Raw genomic sequence first — 22,641 nt, forward strand, 5'->3', positions numbered from 1 at the left:
ACGGAAAAAAGACACAACCTTTGAAAAGCATATCTTAAAATCTCACTTCTGACGAGTACGTATTTTCCGGTGACCTACTATCCAGTTTGTGCAGAAAACATGAGGAAGCGACAGTCTGTGCTTTATCTGTGGTATATCCCACATAATACTTGCCTGAGACCTTTTTTACTACAGGTTTGATTACAATGTTATCCAAGTAAATAAAATTGATGAGTGATTATATCACAGGATCTGCTTTTAATATAAGTGATTAATAAATGAAAAGCTTATGATAACTTGGTTAAAATAAAACGAATACTCTCAAATATACTATCATTTAATAACTTGACTGACGTACCAGAATATACAAATTAAATTGTCATTTAAATATAGGAATTTCAATTCAGTACAAAACGCTACAACTGTGATCGAAAAATTTGTAACTATGAAATTGGTTCTCATTCGAAAACGATTTCGCTACATTATAATAAATAGACTAAAGTTAAAATTGTATAAGGATATCAAATATTTCTAATTATATACAAAATTAAAATGCAATTACAAAATTATTCTATATCACAGTCACTAGAGAGAGATAAAATCTAACAACTACATTAAGTTTAGCAGTCTATTCGCAAACACATCCACAAAAACTACAACCCTTAGTTACCATCAGTACCACCGCCGATTAAAACAACTAACAAATATTACTAACAGAGTTACCTATTGATTATAAAGAACATGATTATATTTGAGCATAGTTATGGCAAAGAATGGATAATTAAACTTCATAAACAGTCGTAAGAGATCAAAATCAATTAAAATTGTCATCGTGCAGCGGTTTAACAATATCCTTAGCACTTTATAATATACAATCTATATATACATGTTACTATAATTATTGCTTTCATTACACTTTAATGATATTTTGTTCTTAATTGAATAAGTTAGCTTCGGTACGAATGTCCTGAACAGCCCGAAGCACCAGTTTGTGAGCCGTATGGATGCATTTCTCGATATGGCGATTCCCTGTTTAGATTTCATCTAATATTATTTTCAAACTTGATGTAGAAAATACATTTAAAATTATCCAGCTATGGTGAGAGTGATTAGACATTTAGTAAAATATATGAAGATAGATAGTAAAAGGTAATGGAAATTAAAATTATAAAGTTGACTTTAAATCGTTGAAATAACGATAAACACCACTTTTTGCCTAAAGTCCAAAAGAATTAGTAAATAGTGATAACATCAATTGGTAACTACTAATTATTATTTGAGTATCATTTAACCATTATTAATGTTAATTACGATCTACATTAGTACTCTAGTACTCACTGCACTTACCTTTCGTATGGCGGCGGTGGAAGAATATCACACAAATTCATTCTACAGTTCTGATCACTTCTCGTGGATCTCGCTTGAGTGGCGTACCTCGGTTCTTGTGATACTTGTCTAAAACTATTTTCCCTTGCCAACCATTGCCATTGAGGGTAATCATATTCAACCTCAGCAATTGCTGTCCACTCTTTGTTAGCATCATGCTGACTTGATGATTTAGATTGTGCTGTTTTACATGAAGGACACTCTTCTATTGAGATGTCTTGATCATCACCGTTACCACATTTCGTCATATCACTATAGTCCTTAGTTAACGTTGAACTATTGCTACTACTTCTACAGCATGTGGAACATTCTTCGTTTGAATACTGATTGCTTTCCGCGAACGATCTAACCATGCTATTGTCATAGGACCCAGGACTGACTGCACATTTAATGCAGGAATCTTCGGCATCTGTGTGATGGTCCTAAATAAAAATAAACAATATATCCTATTGCTTTCAATTATCTCAAACAAATCAAGTTGCCACCAAAAGAAATACAGAAAAAGAATATTATAATTATTTTATGTTGGTTGGAAAAGTTAGTTTCTATATTATTATAATAAATGTTGCTGACCTGGTAATTTAATTCACTGTATATAGCACTAGACGCATATGGTTCTGGCGGATACTTCCTATTATCCTCTTGTAGGATTATATTGCTAGTAGCAATCGCGTGTTGAGGTAGACTGTATTCTGCTTCCATGGTCATCGTACCGATAGTGTTGCTACCTATGAATTAATTTACAGGTTTTTTTTTCGACATAACCACACAATTATCTAGCTACAACATAAAGAATGCAAATGGAAGCAACAATACCACTCAATGCCTATAATCTTAGGTATTTAATTTTCAATATTACCATCAATGTTATTAAAAACTAAGATTTAAATGGTAAGATTTGAAAAGCGACTTATCGAGTAACAAAACCAAAAAGAGAAAATATCTCAATGAAATTGAGAATCTCCCTAGTTTTTTCTTCGCTTGTAAATGAACTCATAATCAGAATAATTTAAGGAAAAGCTTTTAAAAAGGATAAAGCAACGTTAATTATGATGATGTGTGACATACCATGTAAAAGACTTTGATGACAATTCAGCATTTCAACGCGCGGCTCATTAGTTTCGTACAAAGGCCTTTCTCGCATCCACACTGCTTCTTTGCCGAGCAAACATTGTTGAGTATTCGTAATTGGAGTGCCTGTTCAAAAATAGTGCTTAATACCTCTAAATGGGACAAATTATTTAAGTATTTATAACATTTGCTGTTTTTGTACGTACTCGCTGCATTGTGACTCTTCCGTTGCTTCGATTGCTTTTGCCGTAAATAAATTATAATACCAGCTCCGACTAGAATAATTCCCAATAAAATCAAACTTAAAATTAAAAGCCAAGTTTCTTGGAACACTGACAGAATCGCTTTATCTCTGGCTGGCTCCGTTCTGAAACGAGATTATTTAACTGAACTAACCTTGATTTTTCTGAATAAAATATATAAATTTTGAAATTTGATTTGGCATGCGGCTTTTGATATTGCTTGCAATTTGATTACTTATTTTATTTTCAGTTAATCAATTCTTTATGAAAATCTGCATCTATTTATTAGTATTAAAAATACATTCTCTATATTAGCAACATAAATGTACCTTTTTCAAAAATTCCAAAATAACGATAGAAATTGTCTATACTCACTGTACATAGTGACGCTGTGACTGAGTAGGCAGCATGTGTATCTGTGCTGGAGCACTGAAGGGCCCATGGCCTCGGCGTGTGACAGCGGCGGCTCGAGCGATATACCGGCCCCCTGCGCGCAAGGAACTTGCGGCTGCCGCGCGTGTTTTAGCGCCTAGAGACATCTGGCCAACTACGCGACCGTTATTACTGCCTCCCACTCGCACCTCGATCTATTCAATTAATTTTGAAAACTTATTGACACATACCAAAGAGACAAAGAACTGCGATTTGTATTCCAATGTTAAATAACGGAAAACTTCTTTAGTTGCGACATAATTATATAAGTTATGTCGTATAAAACTCATCCAAGGTTCATACGATAAATATTATTTCAAATTGAGAGTACAAACCAAATATCCTGAAATATCTCCATTCCACGTGTATACTGGTGGCGGTTCCCAACGAATCCACGCTGATGTTGAATTTATAACTCCAGCCGTCACACTTTGTGGTGCCGCTGTAGGTACTACAGACGTCAAACGTATACATTTATTAAAACCAGGCGTAATGAATTTTCTACTGATAATTAATGGAGGTGTAATATTTACCATCTTCCTCGGTAAAACCGATCTTCATGTTGGACGGTTTTCCAAGTAGCAACTTATAAAATGGCATCAAAAATATGTTATACTTGGCATATGGTATCAACCCTGTTAGAACGTGGCTCGACGATCCGCTATTATGGACCGTAGTCATAGTGAAATTTTCGAATTTAGTTAATTCTATAAGACTATCTACACTACTATTGGTTTGTAAATCTGGAAATTCTATTGCGTGTTGTTTATTTAAAGATGTTCCATTAAACCATATTTTTACCCCTTCTAAATATTCGTTGTAATCTGTGAGTACCTAAAAATTAAACGAAATTTTTACATTTATCTACTTCTCAACATATGATTATAATATGTATATTGCGCGTTTAACAATATTATATTATGCTTACATCCCAAACAATTTTGAGTGTGGTTGATGATATTCCTTCAACTCTCCTTAACACTAGAACATCTTGTTGTAAGTATCTACGGGCTTGTACTAATTCATATTGCGTCATTGGCGGATGATTTTGGGGCTTATTTAAATCGGGATGCGGAGATGATGATTCCAGATTACCATTGAAGGAATTGGCTTCCCTTCTTAGTACCTATAAAAGAAAATTTTTATAGTACTTAGAAGAACTTATTAATGATGGGCTTATTACGTATGAACTGTATTAATGGTATATTTATTCCATATTAATTTATTTAATAGCCTATTACTATTCTAACCTGTAAAGTAATCGTATGTAAAGCACTTCCTGCAGCACTCACAGCGACACACGTCAATCTACCCGCATGGCGAGTCAAAACCCGATTCAAATAAAGCGATCCCGAAGCGTGTTCTGAATTTGGAAATATGAGTTCCTGCATTAATACAATCATTGTTATTAATAGCTCAGACATAAATAAATCATTTGAAACTATATTAAATTTTCACCTGAGACCCCTCCATTGTCCAAAATATTATTGGCCTTGGTGAACCATCAGCTTCACATGGAAACGAAACTGATTCTCCCTCCCAAGCAGTTTGATCAGAAGGCACACGTGTGAAATGAGGTAAAGCTATAAGAAAATTTTTGGCTTGTATTTTAATCATTTTTTAATCACTGTCTTTTCGATAAAGCTTATTTAATTACAGAGAATATTAAAAACATTGGATAAATCGGAAAAATTGTAAATTTGTCAATACCATGATCCATGGCATAGTTAAATATCTTATTGTAATAAGTGAATGTACAAAATTACTTACAATGTACAGTAAGAGTTGCACTAGCAACACTAGTTCCCGCTTGACTTTCAGCTCTACATGTATAAGTGCCAGCATCGGAAGACACCACTCTATCAATTCTCAAAGAACCTCTTCGTATTATCGCATAAGGAGATAGTTGACCTTTGTCCCGAGACCATGTCACTGACACATCTGACTCTGGCGAGGCCTAAAACGTTATAAAACATCACTGAATGCATGCATTATCTTCATCGTCCGTTGCAATTTTATAGCTCACTTACTTGACAATGAAACTCAACGTTCTGGTTAATCAGTGCCGTTATATTATTAGGTTTCACTAGAAAATGTGGTCTTCGTAATACGAGTAATGTGGCAGGGCGAGATTGTCGTTCTCCGGCAACATTAGACGCCACACATTTATATACACCGCTATCGGTTGGAAGACTTTCGATAATCTTTAAATTACCACCGTCCACTATTGCTATCCTGGAAAAGGGTCTTAATTTACACTCTGGATATATTTTTATCTTAAGAATTCATTTTGCAGCGTTATCTCTTAATAGAATATTCATAACGTATCAATAATGTTCGAATTTGCATTAATGTTATACCTTCCATTGACATCGACATCTAGTGTTCTTCCATCTTTAACCCAATGTACTGAGGGCTCTGGTGCCCCTTTCGGCGAAGCACATTCGAATAGTGCCGGCTCCCCACTCGCCACTTTAACATCTTTTGGTTCGTTTCTGAATTCATCGCGGAGAACTGTATAGATATTTTATTGTATTGCAACGGTAGTATAGAATCTTAAGAGTTGCATAGAATAATGCTACGTTTGGAGTAATTAAATTGAACAAATAAACTTAGTAATTGAAACCGCATAAGACGATTTATTTTTTGGATTATGTACCAAAGGTAAGTCCCTATTATTGAAAGAGACTTTGCTGTCCGTCCTTCCGCCCGTCTGTCACCAGACTGTATCTCGTCTGATAGTTAGACAGTTCATATTTTCAGTGATGATGTTGTACGATTTTTATAAACAACGAATGATAAAAAATCAAGCTCTTTGTGTTCTTTGTACAGAACTTTTAGTGTCTAACCATTAATTTATTTATGATTAATCTATTCATGATGCAGAATCTCCACTCGAACGAAAGAAAAACATGGCAGTTTGATATGAAATGATATTTTGATCGCGTCCGATCCACAAAACCGAACAAAAATAGTAAAAAACAAAAAAGTGATTTAAAATCGCACCAAAATTCATCAACGTTTTTGTTATCATATTCTGTGTATAAGTTATGGTGAAGGTATGAATCTTGCACGAATTTTATCCTCGAATAAACCACATTCAGTCCCGTGCCAAGGCTCTCATAATAAAAAATTTGCACTTGTTTTCATGTAAACATTTTTAATTAAAATTAAAGCAATTATTGTGTTTAGGTGCGCTCCCATCAATGGCGTTTGTATTCAAAACCTAATTTAAAAGTTTTAATAATAATGATTAGACATAAAATATTATCATTGCAAAAACTATATAATTTAAATTTCAGAACAGTGTTAGGACTCAAATGTAATTTTGTTTTTAATATCACACGTTTTAATAACTGCATCTGCTAGCTTTCAGACTGAAGTCATTAAAACTTCTAATTAATACACAGCTTTTAAGACAATTTAAAAGTTAAGTAAAGCTGTCTCTTGTGCATACTTTGGAATGCAAGAATATAATCCAGAGCTACATTATTTTAAATGAAGATAGAATATTATAAGGTGATAATATAAAAATGCTTTAAAGCGTAAATATTTATAAACATTGTACAATTATATAATTGTTTTAAATTTGCAAAAAATATTTTTCAAATGTCCATCAAAACATTTAAATTTATTGATGATTTCTAATTTTAGTTAATCGAGAGTTTTGCGAAGGGTTCGCTAATATAATTTTAAAAAATTTCTGCGTAAAAAAACTAACCTAACGCTTAATATTAGCATTTGAGAAATTTATTTTATTGCATTCTACACTTTAACAGATATTTTAATATGAATATAAGTATCTTTTTTTTACATTTATAAAATGTCATATTAATAGATAAGCATTTAATGATACCTAAAAAACTCCAGCATGCAAACTGCGTTCATTGACTTGTAATCCTAATGCGCAAGCGTGTATAATATTTAACGTTTGTTATGTCTACAGGAATCATTTTTGCCTCCTTAAAATAGCTCGCGACTATTATTTTTAACGAAAGCTTGGTAATGGTGATTCTGAGAATTAATTCTGTGATCAATTAATATCACATAGCATGCGAAACGTAATTGTTATTGTCTGTTGTTTTTCAATGTTTGTGTCTAATAATAAATGAATTATAATTTCAGGCGGTCTGCAAGAACAGACCAATGTTTGTGTACGTATTAATGCTGAATTGATGGATTTTGATTGATAAATTACAATATATAGTTGTTAAAAATACAGTTACGTCTTTTTCATATTTGATATGCATATACGAATAAACGATTTCATCTGATTATAAAATGTTGTTTGTTTCACACTAATATTATAAATGTGAAAGTTTGTTTGTTTGGATGTTCGTCTGTCAATTATTTTTGATGAAATTTGGTACACAGACAGGGTATGATCTGACTTGGGTGATAGGATAGGATCTTTATCCCGATTTAATGCTTCATTGGCATAACACAGGCATCTTGATATCCGGGCGGAGCCAGGACGACGAATCATCCAAGTGCTTAGTCGGTCTCGCGATACTAAGGGTTCCGTAGGCTAATTCCCATCCATTTGATAATCGTGCTAGCTATCGTTTAACCCCAATTTATTTATTAATTATTGTTAAAGTAACGAAGGAATTTTCATCTGTCTTACTATCACGGTTCATGAGATAAAGCCTGGTGATAGGCGGACGGACAGACAGGCAAGCAGACAGACATGTAGCGAAGTCTCGGAACCCTATTACTTAATAGGGTTCCGATTTACCTTTTGGGCACGAAACTCTGTAAATTAGTTTGCTGGGATCACTTAGACTTGATAATTCGTTTTTCAAACAAAATCTCGACATAACCGTTTTTTAACTAAAATTTGTTAATATCGAATTCAAAACAAGAAATAATATTAAAAACCCGAGAAAGTCTCGATACAACACCAATTACAAAAACAAAAATTTACACCAATAACATTAAATTGACAGTTAATAATAATTAATGTTATTGGTGTAAAACCGTTTTAATTATAATTAAAATAAATAAATAAATAAATAGCACGATACCACGAACTCAGTATTTTTATTGATAATTGTAATTTGAAACCTTAAATTACTAAACAATTATCCATACTACATTACAATTTCATTTAAGCAATTGTATTATTACATTATTCCATCTCTATAACCGTAGCACGTGCAGCTCAATACATTACCTGCAATGGTCAGCGTCGCGTTCTTGCTAACTGCTTCCCCGACAGTGTTACGTGCGACGCACCAGTAGACGCCCTCGTCACTCTCCTTCTTACCACGCATAACCCTATAAGTATAACTAACTATAGAACAAGGATTTTACTTATAAAAGAATATAACATCTCAAATATGAAATTTATAGAGAATGAAATATGTTACTCCAGAGAGGTAAGTTTCTATTGAATACACAAATACACATACACAATATTTATACAACGAATGAAGTGAATCTAAAATAATAGATTACCTAATAAATTAAACGAATTATTTTTCTCGTAGTTTTACTAATTATTGTCAAAACGGTAGTTGTGTACTAGCGTTATAACATATTCTTACATTTAAACTATACTATTATGCATAATAATGAAATAAAACCATTCAATTGTACCTGAGAAACAATAGGCCATCTTCAAGTAAAACTCTATGTGGGTGGTCAGTGGGTGCAACAGGGCTGCCGTCCTTGTACCACTGGATCGATGGTTTGGGCTTTCCTTCGGCCACGCAACGGAGGGTAGCGGGTTCGCTTCTCCCGACTATGGTGTCAGCTGGGTGTTCCTTTATACGGGGAGCCCGGCTTTGGGCTTTAAATACATTGGAATTATTCTTTGTTGTTATATTTTATCTACATTTATATAACTTAATTTATGAGATATTTAATAAATAGATAAAATAACCTTAAAAATGAAACATACATTAAAAACAAATATACAGACAAATAAAATGATCATAATAATTCATAGGTAGCAAAAGTATTAAAAAAGGCTTGAGTTGCGAAAATATCGTGGAAAGCATAAACATAATATGGGTATATATAGAAATAACATTCAATTATTCATGTATTAATTAATAAATAAATAATTTAGAATTTTTCTTTACACTACCTGACTTTCATTAATAAATTAGGTAATTGGTAACATTATTAAGAAAGAAAGAAAGAAAGAAATGTTTATTTATCACCACCACATTTACAGTTAAATTAAAATTAAAATTAAAAAGTGTACTTATGACTAAACGGTGTGGTGCTAAAAAGGGTAACTACTCAGCGTGTGCTACGCGTTATGCGCAGCGCTGATTTTCAGTAGCCCCTTGTTGGAGTACCAGTCAGAAGAAATAAACATACATGCATACATTATATAAACAATACAAACATACTTATAGATATTTTAAAAGCAAATTGGTACTTATACTAAATATAATACATATATTATATATATATATATATATATATATATATATATATATATATATATATATATATATATATATATATATATATATATATATATATATATATATATATATATATATATATATATATATACATATATATAAAATAGGAAATAATTATAAAATATAATAAATGAAATAAATTGTTATAAAATAAGGCGAAAAAAGGATTAGCTTTGTTATCACGAGTATAATAAGAGTCGATATATATTAAACGACTTTGATCAATATTTATATTATGATATTATTAAAAAAATCACATACCTAAACACGCCTGTAAAATAATCAAAACATTCAAAAGTACTAATAACTGATTGCACTTTCTATCACAACAACGAAATCCCGCGACCATACTGACACTAATTATCACTTATCACACGTTTACACATATTCACTAAAAATCGTTCATTGTCAGCGTTCCGCGAAATCGTAGTTTATTCGATCATCGCGATACACGAAGCGCCGGGTGACACAACCACCCCGCTTGAAGTCTCAAAGTTTACTGCCCCCCACTAAAGACACCATTTCGCGCCGACTCAGTACCACGCACTTGCCAATATGAACTTTATGAAAATCACTGCAGGTAAGCCTATAGGTAATTAAATTTTCAGTGACTTTTCCGCTGCAGTTTTATTTAAACAGAGTTCTTTTCCGGAACGTTATACAACGTAATGGACTCTGCGTTACAAATGCAGCGATTTTGCTGCCATTCTTCAAGCGCTACGAGTTTTAATTAAAATGCTCTTTAATGTTGACAGATTAAAATTAAAATACAGCTTTCATTCGTATATAAGAAACTATGGATTTGAGCTTTCAGGTAATATTGAAAACATGACAACGTAAAGACTTTTTTTTGAGCATTTTTAATAAATCTTATACTAAACTGAATTATAAGTGTTATCGAGAGAAGTAAGAAGGCTCTCTATCTTAAAAAATTCTAATCTCGGTTCATTCCCATCAACTTTACATTAATATTTAATATGCATACTTTCACAGCGACATTTTGTTTTAAAACAGTAAGTAGTTCGATCGTTTAACTAAAAACGCGGTATGTTAAAGATCTTCAAATTCTCTGCTTGAAGAACACGAGGCAAGCGCTAAAACAAACTTTAAACTTAGCATACGCCACTCTGAAGGCGAGAGCATAATGAAATGACGTCATATCAGAATCCTACATGGATCCAGGCTTATCTCCCGCCAATTCCAGACACGTGTTAGAGAGGACGTGTCAATTGTGAGTCAGCGATGCGGCTCACGTTCCTTGTTACCTAACTGTTTTGCGGACAGTCATCCTGATTAGAGCATCTAGAGGGAAATTTGGCTTTGCGCATACGAAACAGTGAATAGTAATTGTAGTTTCGCTTTTATTAAATATTTTTTGTTTCTGTATATTCAATGCTTACATTTACCTCTGTAAAAACTGTCGGAATTTTATACATAAAAAAATTAAACCTAACATTGTAATCGCTAGATGAATCTCTTTTACGATAGTTACTTTATATCAATTCGTTTATATAGACATTACTTCTGTGATTCATTGACTGTAATGAGTTACATTCCTTTATGATACTTTATATCGTGTTTACATAATTTATTTAACACAATATAACAAATCAATTACACTTATACATTTTAAATATTATTACTAAAACACATTCATAACCACCACGAATATAAAATAAAAAATACGATACGAATTAAGAGCCTTCGCCATTCCTTGGAAGTGAGACAAAAAGAGCAGCTTTTGATGTCTGAAAGAGCAATTATCATACACCAGTCATGTTGATTCTGTTAATTACAAAAGTTGATGTTAGTTTTTATTGAGGTTAAAACGATGATTACATGCATATTTATTGTTATTGTTCGAAACAATAAAACGTGCAAGTGCTAGAATCAAAGGTTAGAATTATTTACATAAAAATTGGTATAATGCATTGAAAAATATAACTTTGAACACTTGATTATTGTAATCGCCTCATTTGCTTCATTTAAAAAAATGGTTCTATGGCGAAAATATAATAAATAAAACTTTTGTTTATTTATTTTTTTATCTTCTTTGTTGCTCGAATCCTTAAATACCACATTATAGTAAACAAATTTAAATTAAAATAATAAAGAATTAATTATTATTATTAAAAATATTTCAGTAAACAATATATCCTTTATACATGTATGTTGTCATATTCGATTATATGTAAATCAAGGTGCTGGCATAATTAAATTATGTATTCCAATGTATCTATGAAGGTACCGACTTGGGTTACATAATAAACCTATCAGATGCGAACAAAGGAAGGCTTCATTAACTCTATTTCATTGAAATATTCATGAAGTGTGCCAAACGGTAAACTGAGATGAGCCAGAATATTCAGTTAACCGTCCCATACAACCAAATAGGTATTTACTTGAATGTTGTGTATCTATCTCATTTAATAATGATTGACTTCGCGATCTCCTTTCAAAAACGGTTTTATATGGAGTATCATCACATGAAAAGAGCTTTTGTTATTTAGTTTTATAGCTTTTAGAAATTATGTACATATAATGTTATATGTATTTACTTACTTTGATAAATAGTATTTTCTTCTGTTTGATAGATACTTTGATAGATTTTTTTGATCGAGCTTTATCTATAATGTACATATAGAAAAAAGTAGTATATTATTTTATTGTTAATTTTTAGGCGGTTCTTCAAAAAAAAAATTGTTTTGAGTAGGTTAGAGAAATAAAATATTGTTTTGAGTTTAATCCAATCGTTTCTATGATCTCTTGATTTGATGAATTCCATCCAATTTCTAAATACTTTTAAATATAGGTAATTGTTCGTTGCACAAAATTCAAAACGTTTTTAATAATATTTCTTTGATACAATCCTTAATTTTATTTCATTCCATTTCAATACTCAATTTTCACTATTACCACTCTTATATCAATAAAACAGTCCGGTAAACACGCCCAAAGCGAAACATCTAAATAAAAATGCACAGAAACACTTCCTTGCGATGCGATAGCATAAATGCACCTTTATTTATTTCCGCGAGATAAACATGCAATGCTTGCGAAGATAGTGCATTCTCTGCACGTACACTCGGACTTATGTCAGGTGAGGCTTAAGACCGGCACGTGCGGCTTGCGGCTTGCGGCTCTATGATAAGAATGTTTGTTATAGAAATGGCTGCGTGTGTCTATTCTTAGAGAATTAGCACCACGCGTGAGGGGCGATAATGTTAGTAAAGAGGAAAGGTTTTGTAGCAAGGGCGGTATACAAACTATAAAGCAACTTTTAAATCAAGTTTTGGAAGTACGAGTTTTTAATAACTTACCTAGACTCTAGGAGACATTGCTGCTAAAGCTTCAAATAATTGAAGATTAGATATACATTACATTAGCCTCGAAAGTTGATGCCAATTCGATTTTTGCCGTAAACATAATCCTTCAAATTAAATTCTTTAGCAGAATAAAAAAGACAGTAAATTTTAGTTTGAGTTTGAAAATGTGTCCAAAGTCTATTAAATTATCTCTTAAGACCGATATTTACCCTTTAGACTTTACACAGAAACATTTAGTGTGTAATTTACAAGCCATACTCAACGTGATTGGTGAGTTAAATTATATAGTGATAAAAGGAAAAAAACCCGACACAGTAAAAGTTTTTAACGTCGGAGCGGCGCTTGCGGAGTAAATTCCCATCGACATAAAGCAAGCTCGGACAAGCGCCTTAGGGGCCACTAATTCAATCAATTGGCTGACCATAAATAAAACGGAAGGCATTCTCGATACTCACGTAATTGAGAAGCAAGGATACGGACGGCTTAAGCGACAAATCAATTAAGCTAAGATAAAAAGGATGCATTAATAATGAGGGACGAATTTGATAACGTCAGGTCATTTAACGTGAAACGTTCGTATGCGGATTACTTGAGATGCGGTCATCGTTTTTGTTAAGATCAATTTATGAGATTAACAAGATGTTCAGACTTTTGCTCTCTCGAAGAAAGAGGCGGGCAGTTAATTAATTTATTAATTTTCTTAAAACAAAACTTAAATTATCCATAATCGATGTGAAAATGAGGGAATCAAAATTGATGAGTTTATTTTGGAAACGAAGCTTAACGTAAATATAAACAGTCTTCCCCTATATAAATACGAAATGAGAAACCAATACATACAGAGCTTAAGCTCTAATCCTTGTTTTTGTCAAGGGTGCCTGCACACAAATGAAACTGACAGCCTCTACGAAATAAAAGTGAAAAATCTCATCTCACGAGCGCACCACTCTCTAGGTTAACAAGTAACAACAGTGCATTTGAAATAGCGCTGCCTGTTTCATTGCTTTATTAGAGTAAATAAAAAGTTTTTGATATGCTTTATACGATTTTTGTGTGTATTTTTTGTCTTACTGGAAGTCAAATAAGACTGTAGTAGTTGCATAGCCCAGCGGAAACATAAATATACGAATATTATATTTTACAAATAAGAAAAATCACTAAATAGAACTAACTACCTATGTACTCATAATGAGAATAATGTTCTTTGTACTACACTTTATTATTTGTTTTCTATGCAATTAAATGAATAAAACGATAGCTTACCCATAAGGTTTACAAAAATGTGTTACATCTAATATTTTATTATAATTAAATTATATTTGCCTTCAATGTCTATAATACTAATACAACATATCCATTTTTCGATAGCATTTGCGAATGTAAATATAATTGTGAACAAACGATAGAAGACAAAATGGACGCGCTAAGGCAAGCCATACACGCTACGGTCTGCCGGAAAGGTCCACCTGAGCAAGTATGCCTGCGCAGGTAGACCGGAATGTGTGTGGGAATAGACCTGTGCAGTTTTTTGAGCCTGCGCAGGCGACCGGCGCAAGATCGAAAATCAATTCTTTCGAGTGACGCCGTACGGTGTACCTCATTATGCGTCATCGTCCTCATTCGATGCCATCGCAAAAAGAACTGAAGACCGCTCCGGTACACCGGAATGTCCCCATACACGCTACCAATGTTTGGTTAACCTGCACAGGCATAGCTGCACAGATGACCTCTACGGTAGACCGTAGCGTGTATGGCTTGCCTTACAGCCACGTGCTCCGTCTATTACCAGTTGACAGTTGACACTATTGGGCTAATGCCAAGGGGTGACTCAGTTTTAAGTATTAAACTGAGATTAACGTATTACGTAAGTTTAAGCGTCAAGCGACCTCCCTATGTTTATTCCTTTAAATAATTCATACATTTTGTATGTAAGTAAGTATATATGGTACTGTATATTGTGCCATATTTTTGTTTTTTTTAATTTTTTCTTATGTTTCTTGGTGGTGACTGAATTGCAACGCACAGTCGAAACAACCAATCTATTAAACCATTCAGGCAAAAATTTCCCATCCGCTAAGAAAGGATTTTGATAAATTCTCCCCCAAGGGGATAAAGTAGTGGAAAATTTGTACCATGCAAATTTATTTTGAACAAGAGGTCGAAGCTGCGGGCAGCAGCTAGTTGATAAAAATAGTATAGACCACCGCCCATATCACAATAGCGCCATTAATATTTATAAGAGGCCCGATTCCTTTTCCTCACCCTTCCCAGTCCATTCCTTCTTTCCCAAGCAGGCAACGCATTCGCAGAGGCACTACCTCTGCGAATGTTCATGGGCTTTGGTCATCGATTACCATCAGGCGAACCACCAGCTCAGTTGCCCGCTTATGATATAAAAAAAAACATATAAATAAAATTAATATCCAGCCACAGAATAACGTAATACCCTCGAAACAATAAAGGAAATCTGTACTAACACATGTGTTTATCAAATAAGTTTCATATTTATCATTGTATATAAGTTACACAATAAAATATTCAATAAGTGTATCACAAATGATACCCAACTTCCCGGCGATATTTCATTCGGTTTATCCTCTCATTATGTTATTACTTATCGCGGCAATAAGAGGAGAGTAATGGATAACAAATTACTATAAATGGCCTTTATTATCTTGGACGGAATTGTCAATCGTATTGCGTAGGTATATAGTGTTTGTTTATAGTCGTGTGTGTCACTGAACTTATGAGACGGCTGGTACGATATTGATAAAATTTTAGTGCATGGTTAATAATACTAGGTGAGGAAATATAAAATTTTGTAAAGAGCAAACATTGTAGCAATTGTATTAAAAAGATTACAATGTTATAATAGTAATTATTGCAAATAAAAACAAATCAAACAAAGCATATAACATTTCTTATTTTGCCACTAACGGTTCTTACTCCGACACCGACACCACCCTACGAGCAAATTACGTAGTGATAACGCGGTTATCACTAGCCCTGCTATCCCCAAGGGTCGGGAACACGGGACGCATACGCTTATCAATACCTTAGTACACAATAATATGTTTTTGCGAATGTTTGAAAGATATTTCGCACTTCAATTATGAGATCTTTATAATATGATAGTTATTTTTCAAATGCCACACGGTTGCGTCTATAAGAACTCTTATATATAGTGTACGTAATCTTTATATAAATATTCAAACAATTAATTTAATTTTTGTAAAAAAAAAGGACTACGTTTATTAGATATATCGAATATCACGTATATAGAACATCTTCAACAGATCTGTAGAATATCACGTTGCATTAGATAATTACTAATAATATTTTATTCAGTCATATTTAATATACTATGCTCAATGGAACTTACAGCTTTTGCGCTGATTATGTAAAATATATTCATAAAAGCACATATGCTTTTTTCTATCACATGAATTCTTAAAACCTTTTTGTTAAATTTTAAGAAAAGAAATCAAATTAGACAAGTTGTTTTGTTTATTTACTTTTTTATCTGTAATCCGCGTTTGTAAAGCTATGAGTCCCATTGAGCATAGAACACCATCGGGACACCCGGTATAATATTTACGTATTATCTAAACCCCATTCTTATTCCATCATAAACAAACATTTCTTCAGCTAATGTACTGTAAAGAACATTACTGTTATATCCCTGCTACGTAACACCATATACCGTGTGGTTTTTTTTAACGTAAAGATATAGTATTATATGCCTCATGATAATTTTCTATTTCGAGGCAAATATAAAATTCTCTTTAGAATTTCAATAATCTTCTAAAATAGTCTCGGCTCCTTGTACAATTTATGTCGCCTATACATAATTAGAAACATTTATTATATTACACATATTGCATTCATATAACAATTCATGAAGGTAGAATAAAATTTTCGCTCAATATTAATTAGTGGTTTCCCACCCCAGTCTAATTATTCTGTCTACTGATAACGACGGTTCGACTCTACGGATTTTTCTCATTTTGGTTATATCTATCTCAGTAAGCGTATGGAGAATGATGAAAAATAAATGTTAGCATGTGTAAAATGTATGCAATGCAATATAAGCATATAGCTTAAATTTTACGTGTTTACATTTATTATAGCAGTGTTACATAACATTTGATTAATAAAATTATGAGTTCCATAACGTCTTACTCTGTTTAACATAAAAAAAATCTTTTTGATTCCAGGTATTCCATACAAACCATTTCGCAATACAAACCCGTTTGTAAACCCCAACCCTAAAATACTTCCCGTAAAACCGTGAAGTAGATTGTTTCCAATATTCTAGCGGAAAGCAGCGAATGGATTTGGTCAAATAGGGGACCCTTCCTTGAAATAGGATGTGCCAACGGTTTCCGCGGCTTCATTCACCCGAGTTATCTCTGTTTTGAAAAGGAAATGCTGTAATATTGTGTAACGAAGGTGTGACTTAAGACAACGTGTCAATATACGTGCCACAATGGACTATTGTCGTCGTGTTATTGGTGGTCGGATATCGCAAATTGTATTTCATGAGCGAGGTTAGATTAAATGAGTGAACGTCGGTAATATGACGCTAAAGAGAATTCTTTATGTTGTTCATTGTTCAACCTTTCTGGGGTTATTATTTGATATGAAGTAGGGATGGCCTGAACCACGTTTAACATTGCATTAATACACATAACATTAACATAACATAACCGAACTTGGAATTGATTCGAAACAAATAATACAGTTTCAATTTTAAACAAAACATAAAATCGGAAATCTGAATTTTAGACTTTTTCCCAATGTTTGGAAGCCCATAACTAATGTAACTTAAACCATAAGTAATATAACCTAAACAAAAAATTGTTCAGCGCACAGACAAATTGCTTACAATTAATAAAATAACCCCATTCTTTTAGTATTCTTGTATCAAAATTTGTTAATTGTAGTAGAAAAGAAGATAGAAATTGAATTCGTATCGTATAAAAGGTTTTACTTTATATTTTTAAGTGGTCTGTAACAGCCCAATTCTTTACAGGGCTACTGAACGCACCATCGTTTCAGGCTTCCATAAAAACCTCTATCCTGTTCTTGTTAATGCGAACATTTTTACATATCCCCGAGGCTGCAAGCATTGTCTAGACTCCGCCGTATTTCACAGAAATGTGAAAGGGTATGTATTAATGTTTGGTTCGGAGCGTAGTGTGACAACCAAATTGGAGACGACAACATGCTTTTAGCGAGTCTCGTCGCAAACCCCTGCGGATAGTGGAATCCCATCATCGCGATGTATGGCTTAGTGGATGAACGAACTTCATTTTGTTATAGCGTTTTTTGTCGAAGGAATGACAAAACACATTGCCTTCGATAATAATTCATTTTTAAATAAGAAAAATTACTAGAAGCTGGTGTGCTTTAGATTTCACTGCTATGAACTTTATAGTTCGAACAGTTCAGGTGTATGTATATTTATAATCGTTATTCTTTTAAGGAAGCATTGGTTAATAAAAAGAAATCACTAAGTTTAGTGATTTCTAATTTAGTAAAGATATTTAGATTTAGTAGTTACTTCTGAATAGTATCCCTTTTTGTTCGTAAACTCACTATATTGTATAATTTAGGTACTATATCCTGTTAACTACCTATATAGGCAACCTATTGAATTAGAACATTTTCAATTTGTTTATTTATTCAAACGTATACTGATTTCAGGCAGAGCAGAGTAAAGGTTTTGCATAAAGAAAGCAACAGAATCCTTGACATACACCTTTATAACTTTAAGATGCCTTATTATCTTCATCTAGCTATATATTACCATAGATAATAATATAGATTAAAATATTCTAGTACTCTCTTGAGCTAATTTTTTATAGATATTATTATAATTGAAATTAGTAGTAATTTCTCACGAAATAGCTGTAGATTCATTCATCCAACCCCTGTGATTTAGACCAAACCACAATGCCACGTCTTTGCCAGTAACTATAATAAGACATTGTTTTAAGCAGGTCTTTCAAAACTGTAGACAATACATTAAACAAGCTTCTGTAAAATATGTTTATTACTAACAGAAGTTTTTGTTAAGAATTTCCGTTTGTAGCTGAATAAAAGAATAACTTAAACCTATTTCGTTTGTTGTAACTTAATCTTATATTATGGGTCTTAATAAATGTAAGTTGCGTTTTTCAGGTTAGCGCTTTTAATTAAAAGCATTCTAAGATTCACATAACAATCATTCTAAATATGTTACTAATTTTTCGCTAGCGGCTTCGCCCGCGGTATCGTGAGAAAGGTAGTCTATCTCACTCTCTATACTCCTAACTACCTCCAGACATAAAATCGTGCTATGCGTATGCGGTAATGATATTATAGTAAGACGTAAGGATAATTAAAACATAAATAATTAACAAACTTTAAGCTTTTATTAATCCGACACGAGTTTAAAAACTCGCATTCCAATCCCATTTTATTTTAATCGGGTGGCTCATACCTAAATTTAGTGTCGAAACAAAAAAAAATCAAAGCTCGAAATATCAGGCACGACTTGTCTTCAATAAAAGAAGCCAACATCGTAAAGGCACAATTAGCTTGCATGTGACAGCTCGTTCGTCATCCACTGAGGGTGGATCAATTAATGCTTAGCCGAGCTAAGCGGATCGACTGATGTATTCCGAATGTAAATTAAAAATTATATATGTAGCAATATTGGGTAGACTTTAGCGATAAAATCGACGTATTGATCATGATCAATTTATACTGAACATCAAGATTATACAACTTGACGTTGCGCAGATCGGAGTCTATCTGTTTTCAATGCGCGATGTTCGTTTAACTTTTATTAGCTTCACCTGTATGTTTGTATGTTTATATGTTTGTATGGAGCTATAATTATATAACACAATAATATATGATTACTAAAGACTTAAGTTTTTTTAAAGGGTAAACGGACAGATTTAGTTAAAACTTTGTACACTTATCGAGAATCGATCATGCTTTTGTTTGGTCTTATTATCCTGATTAGTATCGCCTTTATTTTATAATTTTCTTATGTCTGATCTAATAGATCGAGTAAGACAATTTATCTAATGGTAGAACCATTAAAGCATGTTTGTGAACTATTTTATGGCAAAAATAAAAAAAAAAATCTTTATAGAGTAAAGGAGGGTTGCACATACGTTCACAGTTACAGCTCTGATTTTTTATCACCGGAATTGGTATTGGTATAGGATGTCACGGTAAACTCCCTGACTTAATATTACTTGATCATATAAATCAATTCAATTGCCTACATCGCCACAACAACGATTTGCAATGAATTATCTTCGAATACATTATATGTATTCCTCGTTAGCAAGCCGCCAATAATCGCTTCGAACTAATCTACCAGTGCTAGTGGTCTGTCACAGAACCGAACAATTAGGGCCTGCACGGATATCCGGGTATCGATTTAATGGATGTCTAATAGTATCTATTTATTTTGAAATGCCATGATGCTCCAGTTTTAGTTGTATTTTGAAAACATCATCGCTTTCATGTATTGGTGAACTGTTTCATAATGCTATATATCTACGCATAAGGTATATAGTTATAGATTCCGTGGCGCAGGGTCAGGTAAAAATTCGAATGTTTTTGGCCTTTTTCGAAATTCTGCTACACATTTTTTGCATTGTTTTCTCTATGTAACAATTGAAATATAGAGAAATAAGATATAACTATTTTTATAATAAAAAGTAAAAACAGTTTAAGAAACACTGGTACCCTGTATTTCGAATAGAAGGGTTCTCTGGCCATATCCAAATCCATTTAATTAGCCCGATCATTCTAAACGTAATTAGTAGAATATTGTATATATTATGATTTTTCGTTCATTGCCTTTATTATTTAAAAATATCTTAGAAGGCACTTCAAATTTCAACCATTGCAACTCTCAACAGTTCCACTACACGATGACACCCACAATACAGGAGTTAAGCATTACTGCGTATAAATAAGAACAGAATCTATAAATAATTTTATTTAATCTTATTTATCTTCGTTTCAAGCGCTTGCAACATTGGCAATCGAAACGCAAACCGATACAAGAAATTAAAATCACCCAATATTGAAATCAGACTAACCACAGGCTTCGCGATCAAACGCTACCCGTTTAACAAACAGACGACAATCGATTCTAACTAATCCAGTCGTCCTTCAGTGGGCCGAGCAATTAGTGCCCGGATATCCTGGTATCGATTTGCGTGGCATTTATATATGTTGTATGTGGATTCAGGGTGTGGACCCTCGCGATTATATTGACCGCTATAATATTCACCCTCGTTTTTTAATTTCTTATCGCTGCTCTTTCAGTGGTTTGCGAATGGTAAAAGTGTTATTTTACAATATTTAATAGTCGTAAAAATATTGTTAATACTTTTAAAATATATTGAATTGTTTAGTTAAATGCATCCGCACAAAGACGATATTTTATGAACGGAGAATTAAACGTAGAACTAGGATCTGAATATTTGCTTTATGGAATGTTGTTACAATTATTGAAAACTTTACTAACAAAAGCACAAACCTCAGCAAATTTAAAAATTTTAGACAACCCAGTTTGCCCTGATTTCCATAGCACGCTTAAACATACCTTATCTAGATTGAATTAATTCCTATCTAAGGAGATTTTTACTGAAGCCGTGTGGGTAATTCTATTTTCCCCGGGATTATAGGGGTCGCTGCATGCGTTGATTTAATTATGAGGCTCTGTGCCGTGTGATTGAATTTTTCTCTATAGAGCCTTGTTAGAAAGGATGAAGGAACTATATCGAGGGGCCAATAGTTCGCTATATATCTAAAAGCATTAACTTCAACGCCTTGCACACGGGCAAATCTATAATATAATAATACAAATGCAATGCAATAAATACAATATGGCTGTTTGATATACCAAACAAAATCGTAAGAGTATGTTTCGTATGTAGGTTTGTTTTTATGTGCACTAGGTAATAATGTAAAAAAACTGGGCAGATTTTGAAAACGTAACTTATATGATATAACAATATTAGTTTACCAAGTTATAGCTTACCTTTGTTTGAAAGAAATAATATATAGACGAGGTTATCCAACTGGGGGGTGAAAAAATTGTAGGAGTGGTTATCTATACATTTAACAGGGGATAAAAATAAAATAATTCGTGAATATGTTATAAGATAACTAGCTATTGCAAAGGTATTTTGAATCAAAGAGAAAGGTCAGTAAATAGGATTTTTGCTAAAATATTCGCATTCAAACTCTAAAAAAATGTCATAGCGCGGTTTCTTCAGAAATTCATGAAATACAAAATTTCCTAGTTCACGCGACCGGAGCCACGAGCGTAAAGGTTATATTGTAATAATTAGGTATATTTCGTTTTATGTTTCATTCGAGTGTATTTGGGTTCATAGAATATGTTTCAATTATTATGCTTTATATATGTATTTCATTTAAAATAACGAGCATTTATAACTTTGTTTCTATATTATTACTAACCTACCTAGTTTACATTATTATCTTCGAAACCTTCATAAGAAAAAACAACCTTGGACCGTTGTGCAATATCTGTTTATTTTTCTTCTTTCACTCCTGGCCTAGTTTCAACTAGCTGATAAGACGTGTATGTTGAATTGATTTTTTATAGTAGTCTTGCATAAATAGAACTCGATGAAATAATCCCAGGTAATATTCAACAACATTTTATGTTTTTCTTTCCATTTTATAAATATTACTCCATATGATATCAAGGTTATC

At 32.8% G+C, this 22,641-nt stretch overlaps 1 protein-coding gene across 1 annotated transcript; it reads right to left on the reverse strand.

Annotated features, from left to right (window-relative positions):
- Positions 1-300: 300 nt before the first annotated feature.
- LOC119838679 (roundabout homolog 2-like) lies at positions 301-10,055 on the reverse strand. The gene is made up of 17 exons (XM_038364753.1): positions 9,815-10,055; positions 8,712-8,904; positions 8,287-8,390; positions 5,471-5,624; positions 5,141-5,345; positions 4,881-5,067; positions 4,569-4,693; positions 4,361-4,495; positions 4,039-4,236; positions 3,644-3,944; positions 3,446-3,561; positions 3,054-3,265; positions 2,643-2,803; positions 2,434-2,562; positions 1,939-2,093; positions 1,327-1,787; positions 301-1,008 (listed from the first exon to the last, which is right to left on the reverse strand). Exons 1-17 carry the CDS (start codon positions 9,900-9,902, stop codon positions 927-929), a joined length of 3,006 nt encoding a protein of 1,001 aa, XP_038220681.1. The 5' UTR covers positions 9,903-10,055; the 3' UTR covers positions 301-926.
- Between the last annotated feature and the right edge of the window lie 12,586 nt (positions 10,056-22,641).

The sequence above is a fragment of the Zerene cesonia genome, chromosome 3 (genome assembly GCF_012273895.1).
Source record: "Zerene cesonia ecotype Mississippi chromosome 3, Zerene_cesonia_1.1, whole genome shotgun sequence".
Classification (NCBI taxonomy): Eukaryota; Metazoa; Arthropoda; class Insecta; order Lepidoptera; family Pieridae; genus Zerene; species Zerene cesonia.